The sequence below is a fragment of the Nycticebus coucang genome, chromosome 7, assembly GCF_027406575.1.
Source record: "Nycticebus coucang isolate mNycCou1 chromosome 7, mNycCou1.pri, whole genome shotgun sequence".
Lineage (NCBI taxonomy): Eukaryota > Metazoa > Chordata > Mammalia > Primates > Lorisidae > Nycticebus > Nycticebus coucang.
The window spans coordinates 109,007,519-109,032,799 of NC_069786.1; the positions used below are offsets into that span (position 1 = coordinate 109,007,519).

General features: G+C 36.1%; 1 protein-coding gene across 1 annotated transcript in view; it reads right to left on the reverse strand.

Moving 5' to 3' along the window:
- The window catches only part of ERBB4 (erb-b2 receptor tyrosine kinase 4), a 1,129,145-nt gene that overhangs the window by 301,563 nt on the left and 802,301 nt on the right, over positions 1-25,281 (reverse strand). The window contains exons 6-7 of the mRNA XM_053597917.1: positions 5,941-6,059; positions 3,214-3,355 (exon numbers count right to left, since the gene is read on the reverse strand). Coding sequence (XP_053453892.1) covers positions 3,214-3,355; positions 5,941-6,059 — 261 coding nt within the window. The remainder of the gene's footprint in view (positions 1-3,213; positions 3,356-5,940; positions 6,060-25,281) is intronic.

A 25,281-nucleotide genomic window follows, 5' to 3' on the forward strand; every position in this document is an offset into this window, starting at 1 on the left:
TAACAATTCTGCTACTTGAGTCATAAAACTCAAGAGGCTCTATGATACTAGAAGTACCCTGTTTCCCCAAAAATAAGATAGTGTCTTATTTTAAGGTGTGCTCCCAAAGATGTGCTAGGTCTTATTTTCAGGGGACGTTTATCTTTCCTGTAAGTAGGTCTTATTTTTGGAGGATGTCTTATTTTCAGAAAAACAGGGCATCTATGGTGGGAAAATATGCCATGTGGAGTTACAACAAGTGCTGATGGGAAAATCACCAGAGCTAAGCCATTCTATCTGCAGCAAAGCATGGTACACCACTGAACAGTTACTAATATGTTCCTGGGTCTTGATTGAACTCATAGCCAGAACTGCCCATCATGAACAAGGTTTTTGTTATAGTGTCATAATATTGGGCAGGTCCCAGGGGAGTCTATTATAAAATGAGAACGGGACATTTGGGATTGGTAATTTATCACATGTTGGGATCTGGTAATTTACAAAAAATATTTTTGGATTCGTTTATGTATATCATATCACAGACTAACTTAAAAGAAAAATAATTCCGTATTTGTATACTCTAAAATGTAAGTCACTAATGGGCTTTGCTCACAGGCTTAGTTTGGAAAACCGGAGCTGTCTCGGGAAAATAAGGCCAAAAGGCTTCTAAATAGGGTCTACAATCCTTAATCCAGAATTATGAAATCTAAAATCTCCAAACAGTGTATAGTTTTTGAAACTCATTGAGCATCAAAACATAAGCCTAATTTAAATAAAGATAATTTTATGTTTAGTCTTCAATATCAATTTATTCTACTTAGCATAAATTATGGCAGAAATACAAAAATGTTTAATTAATAGGGAGTTTTCCAAGAACTTGCAGAAAGAGTGGTTACTTGATATATAGTATGTGGACTGTGGACCTGTTGCAGTTTGGGTTCCCATGAAATAGGAGAAGGTTATTAGGAAATACTCTCAGCATCACCACCTATAGGAGGAGAAAACAAAGCAGGACTGGGCTTTGATGTCATCTCTGTGTTGGTTGTTCCCTTGGAGTACAAAAACCTTCATACTTTGTGTCCATTCCCATGGAATCGTACATAATCCTCTCCCCAAGACGCCCTGCGTTCTCAGATATTTCAATAGTCTTTTTTCAAGGTGAGCTACTGTTCATGAATCCAATCAAATTCCGAGCTCAGGTGACTTTGCACTAGGCAGAACCAAGCTCTTCGGTAGGAGTTTCTCTTGTCACTATCTTTCAAGTCAATTCTTAAGTGAGGCTGCAGAGAGGCAAGCTGCCACACATTTTCAGCTCACACCCACAGATTAGTTTTGTCCTCTTGTGCCAGCTTGTCATAAGTGACCTCTCTCAGCCCCCGACTTCCATAGTGTGAGCTAACTCAGAGGTATAAGAGGGACTAGTCAGAGTCCTTCTGGGGCAATAACCCACACACAAAAATGATGTTTCCTCAGCATCATGGACTTGTTCCGGCATCAGTTTTTCAGCAGCCATGACCTAGGAAAACTCATCAATGACTTTCTCCACTGCTTTATTACCATGAATCTTGAAAACGTTATGCTGCATCTTTTCTCAAATTTCTGCAAAGCCTGTTGAATATTCATTTTTCCTGTAATTTTTTAACTCATTGTGCTAGATCTTTGCCTGTTTTACAGTCAGCATACGATCACACAGCAGGGCATGTGTTCCCTGCAGCCCTGATGAGTCCACTCTTTCAATGCACAATCAAGACCTTCATTTTTAGCTCTGTGCAGTATTTTTCAATTTGTTTCTTAACTTCTGTTCAGAACTTTCAGCATAGACCTTCAACAGTTTATCCTTCTGGCTTTTTTTCAGGTCATATGTGGTGGTCATTCCTATACCATATTCCTTTACAAGAGGTTTCACGCTTACATCACTGTCTTATTTCTCCCACAGCTTGACATTCTGTGCTACAGATGAATATAAATGCTTCATCTTATTCTTATAACTATTGCCCATAGTGGCATCTGCAAAGTCTTTTTGAAATTTTCAATAATATCTTCATACCACAGAGCAGAAAAAAAGTGAAAAATAAAACCTTTTATTTAAAAATAAATAAAAAACGGTAACAAACAAAACAGTGAGTCCTGCACTTAGGTCTTGGCCCCATGTGGGACACCGTGGAGAGTCCCCTGTTGGTGTGTCTGGGATGCACACGTGGCTCTTAATTACCCTTGGTGAGTGTGCTTGCATTGAGGGATCTGGGCAGGCCTCACAACGACAGATCATAGCTGAAGAGGTCTGAGAGGGTCTTTTTTTACCTTGAGGATGCTGAATAAACTGTATTGTGTGCTGCTTTTTGATCACGACCCCTCTCATGTGGTCAAGCATGGAATTTTCCAGTTAAGACATCATGTTGGTGCTCAAAAAGTTTTAAATTTTGGAGAATTTTGGTTTGCAAACTTTTAGATTAGGGATACTCAACCTGTACTTCCTACTACGTCATATATACAAAATGAATACAGTCATCATCCTGTAAATTGTACAGCCTTTTTTAAGTGAGTATGAAGATAAATGTTGTGATTTTTTCAGCTTTTACAATAGATAAAAAAATGAGGAAATATGTCATTGGTGACTCAAAGAAAATAAATGAACACAAGCAAATACCAAGATATATAATATCCTGAATATCTCATGAAAATCAAGATAATCATTTGAATCCCTAGGATGAGTTACTAATTTGGGTGAGACCCCTTAACATACCCTTTATATCTTTTATTTTTGTTTAAGAATGGATCTGATGGTAAAATTATAATGCTATACATTCTAGTATACATAAATAATCAGGAATAATTGTAGGTAAATACTTACTCATTTTAGAAGCAGACTCTATTCATTAATAGTGTGCTATCACTTATCTAATCATTTTTTTCTGAGAAAAAGCACAATATTCAGTAACACTGGGCATAGTGAAAATAAGAGTTCAAGAGTCAACCACACATTACTCCACACAAGAGTTTAAGAGTCAACCGCGTAGCACTCTCACCACAAACATGTCATTCCTTTGCCATGAAGCTTTAGAGTAATCACTTTAAAGTTTTGGTTTAATTTCCTTATTTGTTACAAGAGAGTGATAGTACTAATACCCAAAGTAATTCACAATATTCTCACAAGTTTTGAATTAAACTTAACACGAAATTCCTCTGACTTCCGATAATGATCTAATTAATTTGGTCGTTCTTAGTTTTACTTACGTGGGCATTTCTTGACGCAGAAGGCTCCATAGGTGTACTTTGCATTGAAGTTGTGTTCCAATTGAAAGGTGGTTGGATTGTAGACAAAGGTTTGGGGACACTGAGTAACACATGCTCCACTGTCATTGAAATTCATGCAGGCCTGCAAAATAGCCAATAACACTTGCATTTACAAACAACATTCATATTTCTCAATGAAGAACCACTGTAATGGTGACGTCATATTCTTTACTTAGTATATAATATTCTCACCTTACATACTGCAAAATTTGATAATTTTATAGTCATTTGTGTTTCTAAAACACTTTTTCCAATGTCATAAATATACTATTTCTAGTTACTGATGCTCGAATTGATTATTATCTATCCATTCTTCTCCAAACTGAGAGTTGGCTTAAATTATTAAAGTAAGCTAATGTTTAAGCTTTTATTAATTCAACACAAATTTAAGCTTTTATTAATTCAACACAAATATGTTTTAGTCTTAGAGTCTGGCATTGACAACTAAATCCCTAATTCTATAAGCTAGAATTTCTTTTGAGCTGGTATTCAGAGAGTTCAGGGCCTTAAGTGGCATGTTAAGCACAATTATCAACATTGAATTAAGAGTACACTGTGGTGGTCACTTAAACTGTACTGAAAGGACCCTGGCAGATGATGAGTCAAGTATAAATGTAGGGTAGGTAAAGCCAAAATTAAAGAGGCAACTAGCTATCATTATCCTGTAGTTAAATAATATGATGCCATTTCCCATATGGCTTTTTTATAATGTAGTAAAAGCCACTACATTGAAATGAGACAGTTTATTTCTGCTTGAATATATATTTGTATTAAGAACCCAATTTATTAATATTTTCAAATTCATTAAGGAAAAATCAAAAACCATTTTACCACCATGTTAGGTATTTGACATAAAAAAAGAACACATGTATGATACATATAAATATGTGATTAACCAAGTATGAATGAGATAATTTTTTTAACTAAGAAATTAAGCCTTTGTAGCAACAATTTAGGCTTTGGAAGGTGAGCTAATGGGAACTCAAGCTATGATTTACATTTCATAATAAATTGTACATATGCTTATTAATACACATTAATTTATTCTGTTTCCACAAAACATTTGCTTCATCAATTGTTGTTTTAGCAGGCACTTTATCACAAACATGACAATTCCCTGATGATGGTCTACTAGATGCATGATCAGAATGAGACTCACCGATGAGACATTATTCACTAAGATGACACGTTCTAGGAAGAATCTATTAAAAACCAATCTAGAAAACTCAGTAAGTTTTAATTTATGACTGTGAAACTTCACGTGTCCTTATATAATTGGTTTACTAACATACTTTATGCAATGCTGTGCACAGAATGCTTAGGAACAAAGGAACATAAGTCAGAGGAATAAAACACATTTACCTCACAGACAGCATCCCAAACAACGTAAACTTATGCCAAGACCTTGAACATTCTGTACTGAATGCCAAAATGCAATCACTCTACCATTCCTTAGAGGTAATGAAATGATGATTTGAAGCTCACTCAGCATTGTGTCATCATGATATTGGAACCATGAAAATGATGCTTCAAACTTCTAAGTGAGAGTTTTTGCTGTTGTTTATTATTGTTACTGTTTTGGAATTGTTAATGCGACACCTGGAAGTGTCCGGGGTTTTAAAATCAGGCCTCCATCCTGTGTCTGGTGATAGATGAAGGAAAGGTTCTCAGTTCATGATCTGCTGAGTATCCTCCTTAAAGTTTTAGCATTTTAACTTACTTTTCTTCCTTCCTATTCACATCTCTAACATGTATTTTTATTTCAGTTAGAAAGAGGGTTGATAAATTAATTTATTATGATATCAAAAAAACATTATCTATATCATGAGAGCTTTATTTTATATTTTACTTATTTCTGGAATTAAGTGTTAATTTGAAAAAAATACTCACTTTTACTATGTATGTTTGCTAGATATTTGAGAAGAAAAAATATAAATTTCTGTGTTCCTTTTTAACTATAAAAACAGGTATTATGATTGTTAGCTCAAAATTAATGTTCTGCACATATGAAGCTGAATTAACTATAACTAACAGAATTTCTTATATGTATTCAATGTAAAAAATAACTATATCAGAACTATATCAAAATGCAATTAAAAAGTGTCCCCAACCTACTATAAATATTAATTTAAAGAAAGTATCCTCTTCTAAAATAAATATCACATAGATTAATATATAAATTGCTTTAAATGTGCAAATCTTAAAGTTTCAAAATATTAACTTGCTAGCAATATAGACCAGTAAATACTTAAATTCATAAATTATCTGTTATAATCTTAGAATTTGTATTTAATAAGTAAAATACAGTTGCCTCCACTCATCAGGTTTAATGGTACAACAAAATAAATCAGTAATCACTGCATTTCTGAAAAGAATCCTATTCTATTCTAAAAAGATATCTCACTATGTTCACTAATAAATCTCATGTTTGATATAAATTATATGAGAAAAATATAATTCATGCAGTAGAACAGAACAATTCAAGTTTATCAACAGCCAACTCAGTGAAGGAATGGGAAGGACTTCTGGGAGGTTGAGCATTTTTCTTAATCCTACAATGGCTAAACATGATCCTATTATAATAAGATATTAAAGACTCAGTGTGCCTGAGTCAAAGAGGAAGGGAAAGGAGAGCAGGAGAGGAAGGGGGAGAACTCCCCGACATACAAAGCAGTCTGTGTCCTTAGGTCCTGAGCAGCCTCCAGCACATTCTCTGTGGCAGCAGTCACTGACGTAGGGTCCGTAGCATCTGCCATCACATTGTTCTGCACACACTGTCCTTGTCACTGCAGAAAACAGAGACGGGGCCGTGATCAATGTCAGCCACCAAAGAAACTCATATGGTTATTTAGAGTAGCTGAGAAAAGCTGAGTTCTGGAGTAACAATTTGTTCAACCCCCTCTCCCCACTCCCCGCACCATTGATTCAATTCAGCCAACATTTAATGAATGAAGTCTGTAACTAGATCAAAATTATACCAAAACCTTCGAAATTAATGTATAATTTGTTTCGTTTTTATATTATTTCTTGTTTCAACAAATAATTATAGCCCTTTACCAAAATAAGACAGCCTAACAAGAAAGAATCCAGTTTGAAACCAGAAGCAGTGGAGTAAGCCTGTGATCCTAACTACTGGGAGTCTGAGGCTAGAGGATTGCTGGTGCCCAGGAGCTGGAGGCTGCAATGTGCTATGACTGTACCTGTGAGTAGCCCCTGCACTCCAGCCTGGGCAACACAGTGAGACTGTATCTAACTCTTTTTTTAAAGGAGCTAAATGAAAAAGACATTTGACAACTTGGGAAAAGTAAAGTCATTACACAATGGTCACAGCAAGGTGCTATGATAGGTCTTCCCAGAAATGGATCTAAGATTTTCAGTAGGTAAAACAGGAAAAGAAACATAAACTTTTATTTAATTCACATTACGTTTTATGTGAGGAGAGGAAGAAAGGAAGGGTGAGGAAAGGGAGGGAGACATCATAGTGAAAACAACAAAGGTTTCAATGGTCATTGCTTATAAATTCTGCAATCCACGCTGACATCAGATGAAGTAAAAACAAAATATAGTAAGTAAAAGTGAAGCACTGTAAAAAGATTTATATAGCCTGTATATCAAAATTACAGTAATAAGGAACATAGTTCTGCTTGTTTACTTATTTTATATAAAAAATTTATATATATAATTTTTTTTTTTTTGAGACAGAATCTCACTATGCCACCCTTGGTGTCACAGCTCACAGCAACCTCAAACTTTTGGGCTTTAAGTGGTTCTCTTGCCTCCACCTCCCAGCTGGGACTGCAGGCGCCTGCCACAATGCCCGGTTATTTTTTTGTTGTAGTTGTCATTGTTCAGCAGACCCAGGCCTGGTTCAAACCCGCCAGCCTCTGTGTAAGAGGCTGGTGCTATAACCACTGAGCTACTGGCGCTGAGCCTTGTTTACTTATTCTAAAGAAATATGTTTAAAGTATTTAAGTTACAAATTTTACAGGCTATACGAGTACATAGCATATCATTTCATAGCTTCAACATTTCTACTTCAATATTTCCTCTTGTTTCTTCCTATTTTTTTTAATTTCAAAATACTAAGGGGGTACAAATGTCTTAGATTACGTGGGTCGCTTTTATAATGCTTTAGTCCTGGCGATAGAAGTGCTCATCCCCAAATAGTATTCTCTGTACCCACTAGGTAGGTTTTTTGCCTCTGTTGTCCTAGCATCTGCCCCGTGCTTGATAATTCCAAGATTCCTTTGCAGCTCCTTGATCAAGACTCTAAGCATTACTATTCGTCAGATGTAGTCTTGATAATGTTAGGGGGGTGGCTTGGTCTCATTCCTGGATGAAAATCATTCATCCCTTACTCAGCATACCACTTATAGGTAGATGACTTTCTGGCCCTAAACTCAGTTCTCTATGGAGCTGTGGCATTTATTTCCAGCTTTCTGCAGAAGTCCCCATTTGGATATCCTGAGGTATACAAAATGTGGTGTAACTCACTTTTTTCACCCCCACCACTGAGTACACAGATCCCATCACCTCCTTCCGATTAATCTTTCATGCTACTTTAAAAGCAATGGCTTGAAAATATAAGCCATTGTATTATAACATCAGTGTTCATGCATAATATGAAACTTACTGGTATCCTTATACTGGAGAATTAAACCTTTAGCAAGGGATAAAAGTCTTTCATAAATTGCCTACCACGGCTACCACTGCTGGTCTCTTTACTCCAGTCTGTTTCTCACATACAGCCAGAGAGAAACACAACTTGCAAAATCCTTATTCCTTGCACCATATGAAGTAATGATTCTCATTGTTTTTCACAAGGCATTTCTCCACGTTGGAAAGCCTTCCTGCTCTCTCTATCTAGCAAATACTTCTGAAACTTTTCCAAATTCATCTCCAAGCTGAGTTACCCTCTCATTCTTGCTTCTGAATAAGCATGAAGGTAAAGCTAATGCAGAGTCTGTGCACCCTGAAGGTCTAGACTCAAATCCACAATTGCCCATGCGATGTAGGCAAGTTATTTAATCACTTGCTATTTTACTTCACCATTCTAAAGATGGAGTTAGTATTTCTACCTATCTACTGGGATTGAAGGTAAATACACCAGATAGAAAGTGCCTAACATAGTCGTTATGAACAGTATTCAGCAAATGTTAGATATTTTTTACTGCATTTACATATTGCTTATTTTTTACTGTTTGTTCTTCCAACCCAACTACGGGTTTATTGAAGTTTATTGTCTTATTGAAATGTTAATCCTTCGTGACAATTACAGTGCTTTGTACTTAGTATATAAGTATTCCCTCCAAGTAAATACATAAACCACACACTGAGAAGGCAGTGATATATCTGCTGAATGTTTAATGCACTTACCAGAGGGATAAAACTATCTAGAAAATTAGAGGTAAGGCACTGAGAAATGTAAACAGAGAAACATTTAAAAACTAAGAAATAGAGCATATCAAAATGTAGATAACTTGGAATTATTTTTAGTAGCCATTCTTACATTTAAAGTCTTTTAAATTCTGCTGTTCATTATTTCACAAGTCCATATTTTATTTGGATCCTTTTCCATTAAAGATGACCATAATACTCAGAAAATAATTCACAATGTTTAAATATGAATAATATCCTTTCATTGGATACGATCTAATTACTTACTAAGCATAGTAGTATAATAATATGAAGATCAAATAGAGCTTCTAAAATGGCATTTGGACTTGCTTAATGTCTCTTTTTAATTTTGTAAAAGTTAAGTTACATGATATTCCTTACCATAGATTATAGAAGATTTTGAAAAAAATAACAGTTTTTTGACATGGGTTTATGAGGCTATATTTTGTATTTGCAATTTGGGTTACATCGAATTTCATAATAAATTATTTATCTTTGGGTCTACCCTTTTCCTTCTTTAAGTTTTTGCTCACTTTGCAACTTTGTAGAGAAGTCTGACCCCTATTTATTACTAAACCTTTTCTAAACAACGGACCCTTGGTTGACCTTAAGTTTTTCAGAAATAGATTTCATAAGGCAATATTTTAAAATTTCTGCCCTAACACACTCTCTTCTACCTAATAAAAGTTTCCTACAGAGGGGCAAAATAGTTATTTAGATGGAAAAGTAAAAGTGGAGCTGGGTCAGTCTTACACTAGAACACTCTCTCCAATTTCATGCCATATCACAGACGAAGTCAAAAATTGTTGCCACACAGAGTAAGGCCTTATATGTGCCTATATCCTGATTTGAAGAGGGAAAGGATTTTTACTTTAAACATTTTAAAAATTATTTTAACCAACAACATAAGGCTTAACATAAGGAAAGAGACTCTCAAAAGTGATTTTTTTTTTTTATAATTGGTCCTAGCAAAGTGGAATTAACAAAAGGTATCTGGGCTTCTATTTTCACAGCACAGAAGAAAACATAACTGATTTGCTTTTATTCCTAGTTTCTAATTAGTTTGGTGATAGCTGCTCTAAATGAACTGACCAAACCATGCCATGAGGATTACGCCCCACAGGTAACAAAACTGTTTATTCCAAAGTATAATGTCAGATATCTGTACAGTTCTGATGGAAATTGAGAGTCAGTTAATAAAATTATGCCCAGATTTAGGCAGTTACTAATTACGTTTGACTCTTGTTCCAGAGAAATCCCTGGTGATCCATGGACTATGGCATGATATTGTTAGTTGTGTCAAAGAGGAAAGGATCTTGTCTTATTCAGTCTTCATCACCAGCTGCTTTCTTCACTTCCTTAATGAAATTTTGCCCAACCAATTTTATAAAGACATGACCCATGATTCATTGAGGGAATGTTAAAGCTGATTTTAAACTATACTCTTGGCCACCAGGGAAATTCTCTCTTATTAATAGGCTGTTAGCATTCCCAAAGTTTGTCAGTCGGAATTCAAAAAACAATATTGCCCTATTACATTCATGATAAAAATATTCTTGAGAATGAGTTATTTTACATGTTCCTCATGGGACTATAAATACTGGTTTTGGGAAATAAAGTAAGAGTGTGAATCTGCATAAAGAGACCACAGTAGACTTTTAAAAATATTTTTTTACATTAGAATTGAAGGCTGCCCCTTAAAGTCTGCCAATAAATGATATATTGGAAGTAAAGTAGTAATTAAATTAGAATAAGTATACAATGGATCTGTAACAAATCAAGAAATATAAAAAAGTTGACATTCAAATTTTCAAAATTACTTTGAATTATAGCAGACCACACCTCTCTACACACAACCTTGAAGGAAAAAACAAGTGAAAGAACAAACAAAAAACCCTTATCTCTTTTGTTTATCCAAGTTTACTATCCTAGTCTCCTTACCTGAGGAGAATAAATCCAAAATAATATTCATACATCTCTAAAAAATATCATTATCCCTTTAGTATATTCCAGGTCATTTCTAGTTTTGATGAGCATAAAGATCAAACTACTTGTGGGTGTATAAACTGATAGAAGATTCTTTGAAGAGTAGTTTGTTTCTGCCAAATTTGTGTATGTAAATTCACATGTGATCAAGCAATTCTATGTGTAGAAATTTGATTTATGGAAGAACGAGCAGATGTGGACAAATACATTTATTAAACTATTCATTGGTTGTAACTGAGGCTGTTATAAGTTAGTTTGAGTATCTGGTACCTCCAAAATCTTATATTGAAATCTGATTCCTAATATAGGGGGTGGGACCAAGTGGGAGGTGTTAGATCACAGGGACAGATTCCTCATGAATGGCTTGGTGCTCCTCCCACTGTAATAAATGTGCTCCCTCTTTACCAGTTCACACTGGAGCTGGTTGCTTAAAGCATCATGGACTCTCTCTAGCTCCTCGCTCACCATGAGGCACACCTGTTCCCCCTTTGCCTTCTGCCTTGTTTAGAAGCTCCCCGGACCTTCACCAGAAGCAGATGCTGGTGTGATGTTTCTTGTACAGCCTGCAGAACCATGTGCTAAATAAACTTTTCTTTATAAATTGTCTAGACACAGGTATTTTCTTTTATAGCAACACAAAATGGACGAACACATAATGTAACCTAAGCACAGACAAATAAATTGGTTTAGTAAATTATTATACTGTACAACTGTAGCTTGGAAAATAGCTGCATCTTTTTTAAAAAAAGGATGAGGTTGTTCTCTACATACTGAAATGAGAGGATTTTTAAAACTATAACTCCAGTGAAATAAAAATGATAGAAGAATAGTTGTAGTATACTTGTTTTTGTAAAACACACAAAACAAAATCCTAGAATTTCATGTACTTACATGTGTATACATACACACACACACACACACAAATACACATAAATTCCAAATTTATTGCCATGAAGAAATCACCTTATGGAAAAAAATGTAGGTTAGGGGAAGTGTAGACGTTATTACTTTTAACTTTATACATTTAAATATCTTATGAATTAAAAAACTATAATAAAATAACCCATGCATTTGGCAGAGTAAGTTAATTAGTGTTAAGATGAAGAAGTTAACACTTAAAAATATTTAACTAGCTTATCCTAGGTCACATAATAAGCTATAATCAAGGTATACTTTAAAACTAGATTCCTAACTCATAGATATCTTCACTGACATGTTTGAATTAAATTAAGAGCTCCAAACATTAGATGTCTAAATGTAAAGACCAAAGGAAGGAGGAAAGGAGAGGAAGATAGTTCCAGAAACTATTTTTAATATAGCATTGAATACCTAAATAATCCAACACACATACGCTTTACACCTCTGAAAAAGTTTGTGTTCAAGCCATTTTAAATAACAGAATTTTGAGTGATGATAATGAAAACCAAAATATTAGTCAAGTGCCCTCCAAATTTGAGATCCGGAGAGGGCCAACTCTGAGGTATATACACATATCTCAGTTACAATAAAGACTTTTAATGAGGACCCACTTAAAAGACTTACACCATGAACACTTTTCAAGTATACTGGGAAAAATAGTTCGCTTTTCCCCTCATAGAACATGTTTGGCATTATCTTGTTTAAATGAGAATCATGTCTGCCTGCATGTTAAATGATACTCCTTTGTACTACTTTTCAAACTTGTTTTTAAAATCACAATTTACATTATAAACGACATTGTATCTCCTGACTCAGTACACATATGCATGATGCAGTGTCTTCAGGAACATTATTTGACCCTAATTAACTGCAGAGCATTTTGATACCGTCTTTTCTGTTCTATTCTAATGTGGTCTATTTTATTCCAATCTATCCTATTTCAATAAAAATTTAATGTCGGTTAGAGCCCACTGAAGTGATTTTATAATTCACTCACAAGTTGCAACCAGCAGTTTGAGAGCACTGCTCAATTGCATGGACAAAGGTCAAATTAAGAAATTAGAGAAACCACTCTGTGCTCTTTTTATGTAAGTGAGACATATTAGCCCTCTAATGAATTGAGGAACGTAAAGCCACTGGGATACAATTTTCTTTTTCTAAAGTTTTAGGATCCCAGAAGCTAGAGAAAATCATTGCACAAAAGCACCCCCACAATACCTTACCTTTAAGATTGTGCCATGGAGATTGATTATCCCCAGAGATGTGTGCTTTATATTTCCACTAACACCACTAGAAATCTGACATAGTTAAATCTGAATTTCTCCTATGTCAGTTTGTTAAACTGTGGGCCAACGTAAAACAACATTTGAAATTCTCTTCAAGTGATCTATTTATAGAAAAAATATCCCCATAGATATTAAATAAAGCTTTCATGCATTATTATTATTATTATTATTATTATTATTTTTGAGACAGAGTTTCACTATGTCACCCTTGGTAGAGTGCCGTGGCATAATAGCTGGCAGCAACCTCCAATTCTTGGGTTGAAGTGATTCTCTTGCCTCAGCCTCCCAAGTAGCTGAGACTATAGGTGCCCGCCACAACACCCACCTAATTTTTGTTGCAGTTGTCATTGTTGTTTAGCAGGCCCAGGCTGGGTTTGAACCTGCCACCTTTTGGTGTATGTGGCTGGTGCTGTAACCACTGTACTACAGGTGCTGAGCCCGCTTTTCTGCATTATTAATATACTGATAAAAGAAATTATCATCTTTCTAATCAGGATAAATTTTGAAAATCCTCAAAAATTATTTTAAAAGTCTTGTCACAATAGTGTATGATTTCTTTCCTTTCTTAAATTTCTGAAATAACATATATAATACACATTTTATAAAATATAAGTAACTACAAATATGTACAATCAAAAACAAATCATTCTCTTATCACAGTGATAACAATGTATGTGTCCTTGACCTCCCTGTGATGGTTCCATAACACACTGTAACAGTTAAGAGAGCACAAAACATACCACCAAGGTAATTCAAAGTAACTCAGGTCTTTAACAGGATTTTTTCACATTCCATGAAAGGGGTACATTCCCCATTCATGCCTCTGAAAAAAATTCCATCTTTCTACATTTCTCTACACCCTGGAAGTTCCTCATTCTCCTCCTTTCGAAGTCTCTAACCTACTGCGTCTTGCCTCTCCCACCTTGTTTCCAGTAGACAGTAATGGATTTATGAGGACTGAACGCAAAAATACGAAGCTGTTAGTGCAAAACCAACACAACGGTTGACTATAAGAAGTTCTCTGGAGGTGACCTCTAGGCTGTAATTTTGACTTTACAAAATAGCTGTGCTAGATTAGACAACTTACTTAACCTCTCTGTGCTTCAGTTTCTTCATCTATAAAATAAAAATAACAAATGTGCTTACCTCATGAAGCTGTTGCAAAGATGTTTTGTAGGAAATCATTAAGTTTGATATAGTGCCAACAGGTGAGCTTATACAAATCGAGGCTGTTGGTATTATTAAATACCCAATGAATGACAGTTATTATCTTGCTTTATAGTTTGGTATTTTTCACTAAATATTATATCATTAACATGTTTTTATAGAAGCATAAATATGCTCCTCCTATATTATTTTACAAAGCTCTATGTTTTATTATTGTGTGGACAAACTTTAACAATTCTCTTTCTCAGATGTACAGCTTATATTGGTTACTATTTTAAATAGTGCTGGAATATATAACATTTAACACACATTTTGTGTATGATAACTAAGTGTTGAAATACATTTCATATTCCACAAAATTCAAATTTAAATCTTTCGATACAAATTACCAGTCTACATAGTAATGTTTACCTATTCATAATCTACCAAGAATAACGAAGATTGCTCCATACTTTGATCCTCACTAGGGATTACCTGAACATATTTAGTTTTTTTAAATTATCATTTATTATATAATAGGCAAAATACTTTATGAGATTTATATGTAAATTTTTAATTCTTTTTAATTTTATTAAAATTAGTTTTTTAAAAACCACTATAATGTAGTTAAAATGATTTTTTCCTTCTTTTTTATTTTGTAACTATTGTATATAGAAGGCTTTCCTATTACGTCATTTTCATCTCTGCTATTTCCTAGTACTTTCACTTATTGTTTACTTTTTAAACATTTAGCCTACAATCCAACTATTTATATAGATCTATCTATAAAAGACTGTCTAGCTATAGCCTATCTCATGTCTTTTACACATATAATTTACAATCCATAACATGTCTTGTTTTATTGGAGGTCTCTATTTTATTCCACATGTGCACTGTTTATTATAACATTATTTATTAAATGATCTATGCCTTTGCCATTTTTGAAAAAAAATCAACCTTATAAAAACTAAATTGCTATGTAGGATTCAGCCTCCATATGGACTTTCTGTTAGATTCTTTTGAGCTGGTTCAACACAATGGAGTATAATACTGTTTTAATAATTACTACTTTTTAACATTTTAATACTTGACGGACAAAACCCATTCCACACAGGAGTGTCACTTTTCAAGTATCTGATGTTTTACTAAATGTATTTTTCAGAATCATTTTGGACTTTATTGTTCAGTTAAAAAGAAACCACTGGAAATTGATTGATGATGTTTGAATGTATTGTTTAATTTCAGAAGAACTGATAATTTCTTAGAATGAGTCTTTCCATTGTAGAATGTGGTAATTCTCTGATTTGAGTTTTTTGTTATGTCTTGGTGAAATAGCATAGCTTGATTTTGGTTTTAAATCATTGGTAACCATCTGTGAATGTTGGAGTCTGCCTTTCTGTCCCTTCCTCCCTTGCATTCTCTTAATGAAATTACATAACGTTAAATATATACAATTCCTCACCATAGGAGAAAACAATCACCCTAGCTAATATTTATTGGAGTTCAAGAAATACTGATATCAGAACAAAACCTGCAGATAATAATGCTTTATCAACTCCATTATAACAAAATTCATGGCAAATGGCTTTTATTAAAACAAAAGTAATGATCTTCAGTGAGATAATAATATGCAAAACTAATTTTAAAAAAAATTTTATAACCTTAACACAAATTAATATAGTGAATATATTAATATAGTGACTATTACTTTGAAAAATGCTCATGGTAATGGAGATAAATGGCCATAATAATGTAATGAACTGTCAAATAATGTATAAAATTTATATTGGTTTGATAAATAAAATATTAATATGTCTGATATTTACAGAATTAATATTTATTCTAATATAATGGAGAAAAATGTGGATCGATACAGGAGAAATTACCCTATATCAAATTTCCCCTTCTTATCCTCTTTCATCCAAAGATGTTTATTTAATTCTATCTCCAACCAAATAATTTGAAATAGAAGATGATATATTTCAGATTAATGCAAGGAAGAGCTTTAAGGAGGATATTTTTCTCCAAGTTTATCAAATTCTCTAACCATACGGAGTGCTATGTAAGAGCTTGCTTTTTTTTTTTTTTTTTTTTACAAGAATGAAGTATCATTCCATTTCTGTGGCAAAGAGTGAGGATGGTGTCCTAGTCATAGCAGCAGGCCACCTGCAGGTAATATTGAAATTTTCCCTTTGATAGTCAAAGACAGCTATGCCAGTCAGCTCTTTTGCCACAGAGACACAAATGATTCAGAATGATTACTGCTTCCATAATAACAAAATTCTTTTCATGGTAACATTTCAAGATATTTGTTTTTCCTAATGTCCTCTTAATAATCTTTTAAATGTGGAGTATTGACTTTCTGATCGCTACTTAGAAAACATACCTCCACTGAGACCCATGGGTTTGTATCCTTCCTCCACTTACTTATATCTGCATATACACCTACACTGTCTATAACTATATACAGAGGGTGCCGAAAAGTATACACACATTGTATGAAAGGAAAAAACTATATTAAAGCTGTTATACTCAAGTCTATTTCACTTCTGCAGTTAAAAGAGGTGTCTTCAGGACTTGTATTCATCTGTTATTGGTGTATAGGGAGTATTACAATTTTAATACGGCTTTTTTCTTTTCTTAAAATGTGTATACATTTATTGGCACCCTCTGTATATGTGGGTAGATACACACACTACACATAATAGCTAACTGACATTCATGCACGCGTGCACGCGCGTGCACACACACACACACACACACACACACATTCTGACCATGCCAGGAAGCATGCATAGAAATCATCTTCTTCAATCCTTTCACAGTGTAGATGAGGGAACTCAATGACACTGAGGTTTTGGGCATTGCATTAGTCTAGAAGTAGGACTACATATCTAGTTGCCTATGTCAACAGTTCAGTTATTTTTTATTGTTTCAAGCATTGTTCACCTTTGTCTTGTAATCTACACCCACGATGACCAGAGAATAGGCATAGTTTTATATTTTCCTTTATAACCCTTGAGCATATAACCTGGCATTAAGTAATATATTCTGAATCTCATTAAACATTTTAAATGTTATAATAGGCACATCTTCTTTAGATACAATAAAAATTTTATTTGTTACATATTTGAGAAAAGTCATCAAATTATAATAAATATCAACTTATATCAAAGTAAACAGCACATCAGGGGAGATTTTTTTTGCGTTTTCTCCAAGTAAATTTTGGGAGAATGTTTTAAACTGTTAAAATGTGCAAGTAATTAGTACATTGTTATGTTAACATTATCTCCAGATACTATAAATCCAAAAAAGAGAAAATAGGAACAATTAAAATCAATAAGAAGGCTATGGATATACTAAATTATTAGTAAAATATAGGGTTTTAATTAAAGATGTTAGCTTGAAACAAAAGCTTGCTATTATCATGATTGATGGAGGCTGCTGGCTCAGCTCTTTCTCTGGTTCCCATTAGCTCCCTCTTGCTTTTCTCTGCTCTAATTGGATATTTACCACATTGGCATCTTCTCTTTAAACAATACTTGTTCCACAAACACTGTAAATATAATTACACTTTAGACAAATTATATATGGATGCCTAAACGTGAGTATAATTATTTTATTATCTTTCTAATTTGTCATTTTGGTTTCATACTGTATAGTAAACTATCAGAAATTTCATGAAAAATTACAATTTAATTTTGATTGGCTCTATTTTCTTGCTACAATTTTGGGGAACAAAAATATATAATCAGAGGAGGAGGCAAGATGGCTGACTGGAGCCAGCTTTCCACAGAGGCTCCCATCCAAAAGGAGAGTTAAAGGACAGAAGTTTATCAAGTAAGCTGATGGTTTGGAGCTGAGACAAAAGAGAAGATGGAAGAGTGCACATCACCCCTGCTGAGACGAGCTGTAAGCCCAAGGAAACAAACAATAGGTACAAAATCCATCGCAAAGCAGATGGGAGTCCCCTCCCCTATGAAAACAGCTCACAGTGTACTTTCTACCAACAAGCAAGCAGAGTTCAGATCTCTTCTTTTTCTATTCCATGGGACAGAGCCACTAAAAACCAGATCTCCTTCCCCACAGAGGACCCATTAGTGTGCCTGTGGTACTCTCCTGCCAGGCATAAAACTCAACATATACTGTACCTGCAATTCTGAACTCCCAGCACTCCCCTCCACTCCCACGCCAAGGTGTGAAAGCCTGTCCCGCACAGAGTCCAGACTCCTGGGCATTTTCTTGAGGGGTATGGATAAGGCGTGGGGTGTTACAAGTCTGTGCTGAATCAGCGGCAGGGTGTAAAGTGGGGATTGTGGTGCGAGGGAGCCATACAGGAGATGGAGAAATGGTGCCCCATGGCACAGCACAGCAGCGATGGTGCAGTGGCAGAAACAATAGGGCTCACACCCCTGGTGATATTTTGGAAAAATGCTTCCCATCTCTCTTAGCAACCAAGTGGAGCTGGGCCTCTACTCTGGTGGCAGCCACGGAAACGCAGGCCCTGTGAGCAAAGGGTATGCCTGAAGTGGTATCTACCCAGGTGGGGCATGGCAGTGGGGATGGAGACTAGAATATGTGCCTGCAGAGGTGGCATACTTCCAGGGTGGGGTTGAGTCAGAATTGCTGCTTTTGTGAGCCCAAGATGCACCCGGCCCCCAATGGAGCATAGCTGGGACAAAAGTAGGTGTGGCAGCAGCATCAGCTCAGGGAGGGGCAGGAGCTGAGAGCCCTTTGTGAGCTCTAATTGCGCTTTCCCCATCACAGAGTACAGTGGAGATAGAGATGCCAACTCCGTGAGAACTGGTGCAGTGGCAGCAGCATAGGGCAGAGCTGAGCCACAGTTTCAATGAACTCAAACAGCACCTGGCCTGCAGTGGAATACACCTGGGATAGAAACGCAAATTTCACGAGAATATAAGTGGCAGCAACATCAATCTGGGGTGGGGCTGGAGCTGAGTGACACTCCTTAGCTTCCATTAAGCACCCGTGGTACTCTGGCTTCAGCTTCTCCTGCTGGCTGGTGGCAGAGTGGTGGCCTGGCCTAGGAGACATAGATTTCCCTGTGACTCAGGCAGGTGCCAACCCCTGGTGCATCTGTTCATTGGAGGGAAGTGAGCCACAGCCCTGCGAGGTTACCAGTGACTGGGTGTGACAGAGGTGCAAGGTGGGGAAGGAGGTATCAACCTCCCTGGACTAACTCATTTGCTGGGCGGAACTCTGACTCCATGGAGTACCAGAGTAAGCCACACTCAAGCTTCTAGCAGACCCCTGCTATTTAGTTACTGGAGACCTTTTGAAATCTCCCACTTGAGACTTGGTGCTAACTGGGACAATTGATTTAGAACTCTTGACCTGGGCCAAACACCCAAGGACCATCCAAGGTGGTACTTGGTTGTGTTGTTCTGGGAAGGTTTGATTTTCCTTTTCAAGTTATTGCCCATGGGGGGGCGGGGTGTCTTAGTTGCTGTTATTTCTCCAAAGTTGAGACTTCAACCCAGAGTTACTGATTCACTAGGATTGGACAGAGACCAGCTGATTACAAGACAGACCCACCTAACCCCACCATACCAAGCAGGTCCCCAGAGTCTCAGCTTAGTACTGTACAAGTCCTTTGCAAAGCTGTAGGGGAAAAGCTGCAGTCACCAGTCCCAGCTCTTGGGCAAAGGGCTGGTTAGTCACTACTCCAGGAGTGCTGAATCCAGTTTCACCATACCTGCTCATCTAGCCAAATGGTGAAAAATACCCATGAGGTGGAATCAGTGGAAAAACTCTGGCAACATGAATAATCAGAGTAGTTCAACTACTCCAAGGAATGACAAGGCGGACATACCAGAAGATCTCATTCATAAACAAATGGCTGAGATGTCAGAAATCAAGTTTAAAATGTGGATGGCAAATAAGATTAATAGAATGGAAGTAAAGTTGGAATTAGAAATTCTAGGGATAATTCAAAAGTTGTCTCAAGAATTCAATGAATTCAAAGACAAAATCACCAAAGATTTTAACACATTGAGAAAAGAATTTGCAGCCCCCCAAGACATAAGAAATATAATAGAATCCCTCAGTAACAGAATGGAGCAGGCAGAAGAAAGGATTTCTGACATTGAAGACAAAGGTTTTGAACACTCCCAAACACTCAAAGAGGAAGAGAAGTGGAGAACAAAAATGGATCATTCTCTCAGAGAGCTATGAGATAATTTCAAAAAAAATCTTAATATTCGCCTTATAGGAATTCCTGAAGGACATGATGTTGCTTTGAAAGGCTCAGATGTTCTACTACAAGAGATAATCGAGGAGAACTTCCCAAACACGGCAAGAGATTCTGAAATTCAGATAGCAGACATTTTTAGAACCCCAGCATGACTCAATCCAAATAAAGCATCTCCCAGACACATTACAAGCAACTTCACCAAAGTTAATATGAAGGAGAAAATTCAGCAAGCAGCCAGATGTAAGAAAACCATAACCTACAAAGGGAAGAATATTACAATGGCTGCAGATCTCTCTGCTGAGATTTTCAAGCTATAAGAGGATGGTCATTGACCTTTAACCTCCTAAAACAAAATAATTTTCCACCCAGGATCCTATATCCAGCTAAACTGAGTTTCATTTATAATGGAGAAATTAAATACTTTAATGACATTCACACATGTTGAAGAAATCTGTGACTAAACCAGCTCTCCAGGATATTCTCAGATCCATCCTCCACAATGAACAGCACAATGCTCTACCACCAAAGTAAACTCACTCAGAAACTTTTGATCGAATTCCAACTCCCACAGTGGTGAAAAGATTAAAAATGTCCACTGGACTTTTGAAAAACTCTATATCCAAAATATTACCAGGTTTATCAGTACTCTCAATTAATGTGAATGGCTTAAATTGTCCTCTAAGGAGACACAGGTTGGCTGACTGGATACAGAAACTCAAACAAGATATCTACTGCATACAAGAATCTCATGTTACCTTAAAAGATAAATATAGACTCAGAGTGAACTGATGGACATTTATAATTTAGGCAAATGGAAAACAGAAAAAAGAAGGTTTGCAATTTTATTCACAGATACAATAGGTTTTAAACCAACAAAAGTAAAGAAAGGTAAGGATCGTCATGTATTTGTTAAGGGCAACACTTAACATGATGAAATTCCAATTATTAACAATTATGCACCCAACCAGAATGCGCCTCAATTTATAAGAGAGACTTAAACAGACATGAGCGACTTGATTTCCTACAGCACCATAATAGTCAGAGATTTTAACACCCCTTTGGCAGTGTTGGATAGATCCTCCAATAAGAAGCTGAGCCCAGAAATTTTAGACTTAAACTTAACCATTTAACAATTGGATTTAACAGGCATCTACAGAACATTTCATCCTAACAAAACTGAATACACATTCTTCTCATCAGCCCATGGAACATCCTCCAAAATTGATCACATCTTAGGACACAAGTCTAATCTCAGCAAATTTAAAAGTATATAAATTATTCCTTGCATCTTCTCAGACTATCATGGAATAAAAACTGAACTCAGTAACAACAGGAATCTGCATACTCATATAGACAGGGAAACTAAACAACCTTATGTTAAACAATAGCTGGGTCAAAGATGAGATTAAGAAGGAAATTATCAAATTTTTGGAACAAAATGATAATGAAGACATGAATTAACAGAACTTCTGGGATACCGCAAAGGCAGTTCTAAGAGGGAAATTTATAGTACTGCAAGCCTTCCTCAAAAGAACAGAAAGAGAGGAAGTTAACAACTCAGGAATTAAAAACATCCTTAATGAATATTACAAGAAACTCTATTCTCAGAAATATGAAAATCTGAAAGAAATAGAGCAATACTTGGAAACACACCATCTTCCTAGACTTAGCCATAATGAAGTGGAAATGTTGAACAGGCCCATATCAAGTTCTGAAATAGCATCAACTATACAAATCTCCCCAAAAAGAAAAGTCCAGGACCAGACGGCTTCACATCAGAATTCTACCAAACCTTTAAAGAGGAACTAGTACCTATATTACTCAACCTTTTCCAAAATATAGAAAAAGAAGGAATACTGCCCAACACATTCTATAAAGCAAACATCACCTTGATCCCCAAACAAGGAAAAGACCCAACAAGAAAAGAAAATTATAGACCAATATCTCTAATGAATATTGATGCAAAAACATTCAGTAAGATCCTAGCAAACAGAATCCAGCAACACATCAAACAAATTATACACCATGACCATGTGGGTTTTATCCCAGGGTCTCAAGGCTGGTTCAATATACATAAATATATAAATATAATTCATCACATAAACAAAATAAAAAACAAAGACCATATGATTTTCTTAATTGATGCAGAAAAAGCTTTTTTGATAATAACCAACACCCTTTCATGATCAGAACACTTAAGAAAATAAGTCTAGAAGGGACATTCCTTAAACTAATAGAGGCCATCTACAGCAAACCCACAGTGCCGCACCCACGGCACCACAGCCATAGTGAGGCGGCGCTGACCGCGTTTTAGAACGCCGGTAAGGAGGCTTGTGCTCCACGGAGCTTCGCCCCCAGCGACCCCTGCACAAACGGCATCAGAAACGGTGCTCTACGTGCCAAGTCACCCGCAGGAGCTTGAACGACCGTGGCAGCCTTTAAAATTTATTACTTTGTTTTTCTTTAGCATAGGTCTGTGTGCTCTGATACTAATCACAATGTGCTTTCTCAAGGCTGGACCCACCACACTACAGGATAAGATAAGGCACGAGCCTGCTAGACTCAGTGCCGCCTATAAGTCAGGCACTAAAACGTTTAAGCAATAAATACCATCACAGTAAATACCAATGATTTAGGAGTAAAACAATTTCACAACCATGAGTGAGTTAAATTTTGTACTGTTTATTTTAGGTATGCTTTTAACTGTCATCAATTACGAACAGAGACAGAGTAATTACATTGCCAAAAATATCTAAAACAATCAGAGCTTACCTAAGCATGAAAACTGCAACCGTAAAGAAAAAATTTGTAACTTTCCCAGTAATTCAGAATGACCCTTGTGTAACCCATGACGCCCCCCTGCCTGTGAGCAGAAGTGTATAAGTACTTGCATAAGTTTCACAGTAAAGTCGCAGCTGCATACTCCAACCCGTAGTGTGGCAGACTGTCATTCCTGCGCCGACCTCTCAACCTTCCTCGCTCCTTCTCCCTGCTCTCCCTCGGACTGAAGCCCATCGACTGGGTGGTCCGCGGCACCACAGCCAATATTGTATTGAATGGCGTTAAATTGAAATCATTTCCAATCAAATCAGGAACCAAGCAAGACTGCCCATCATCTCCACTGCTTTTTAACATTGTATTGAAAGTTTTAGCCATCTCAATCAGGCAAGAATGCGACCAAGGGTATCCAGATAGGATCAGAGGAGATCAAACTTTCACTCTTAATAGATGATATGATTGTATATCTGGAAAAGGGATTCAAGTATAAAACTCTTAGAAGTGATCAAGGAATACAGCAGCATCTCAGGTTACAAAATCATTACTCACAAATCTATAGTCTTGAGATATATCAACAACAGTCAAGCTGAAAAAACAGTCAAGGACTCTATCCTTTTACAGTAGTGCCTAAGAAGATGAGATATTTGGGAGTTTACCTAACAAGGACATGAAAGATCTCTATAAAGAGAACCATGAAACTCTAAGAAAATAAATAGCTGAAGATGTTAACAAATGGAAAAGCATACCAGGCTCATGGCTGGGAAGAATCAACATTGTTAAAATGTCCATACTACCCAAATCAATATACAATTTTAATGCAATCCCTATAAAGCACCACTGTCATACTTTAAAGACTTCTAAAAAATAATACTTCGTTTTATATGGATCAGAAAAAAACTCAAATAGCCAAGACATTACTCAGAAATAAGATATTACTCAGAAATAAAAACAAATCAGGAGGAATCACGCTACTAGACCTCAGAATCTATTATAAATCAATAGGGATCAAAACAGCATGGTACTGGCACAAAAATAGAGAGGTAGATGTATAGAACATAATAGAGAACCAAGAAATGAGCCCAGCTATTTACTATCATTTGATCTTCGATAAGCCAATCAAAAACATACAGTGGGGAAAAGATTTCCTATTTAACAAATGGCACTGGGTGAACTGGTTGGCGACCTGTAGAAGACTGAAACTGGACCCACACCTTTCACCATTAATTAAGATAGACTCTCACTGGATTAAAGATTTCAACTTAAGACATGAAACTATAAAAATACTAGAAGAAAGTGCAAGGAAACACTTGAAAAATCGGCCTGGGCAAATATTTTATAAGGAAGACCCCTCCCGGGCAATTGAAGCAACACCAAAAGTACATTACTGGGATGTGATCAAACTAAAAAGCTTCTGCACAGCCAAAAACACAGTAAGTAAAGCAAGCAGATAGCCCTCAGAATGGGAGAATATATTTGCAGGTTATGTCTCCAACAAAGGTTTAATAACCAGAATCCACAGAACTCAAACATATTAGCAAAAAAAGAACAAGTGATCCCATCTCAGGCTGGGCAAGGGACTTGAAGAGAAACTTCTCTGAAGAAGACAGGTGCACGGCCTACAGACATATGAAAAAATGATCATCATCCTTAATCATCAAAGAAATGCAAATCAAAACCACTTCGAGATATCATCTAACCCCAGTAAGATAAGCCCACATCACAAAATCCCAAACCTGAGATGTTGGCATGGATGTGGAGAAAAGGGAACACTTCTACACTGCTAGTGGGAATGCAAACTAATATGTTCCTTTGGGAAAGATGTTTGGAGATCACTTAGGAATCTAAAAATAGACCTGCCATTCGATCCCACAATTCCTGTACTAGGTATATATCCAGAAGACCAAAAATCACTTTATAACAAAGATATTTGTACCAGAATGTTTATTGTAGCCCAACTCATAATTGTTAAGTCATGGAAGAAGCCCAAGTGCCCATAGACCCATGAATGGATCAATTAATTGTGGTATATATACATCATGGAATATTATGCAGCCTTAAAAAATGGAGACTTTACCTCTTTCATGTTTACATGGATGAAGCTGGAACATATTCTTCTTAGAAAAGTATCTCAAGAATGCAAGAAAAAGTATCCAATGTACTCATACCTACTATGAAACCAAAATTTATAGCTTTAATATGAAAGCTATAACCCAACTATAGCCCAAGAAGAAGGGGAAAGAGGAGAGGGAGGGGCGGAGGAGGATGGATGGAGGGAGGGTAATT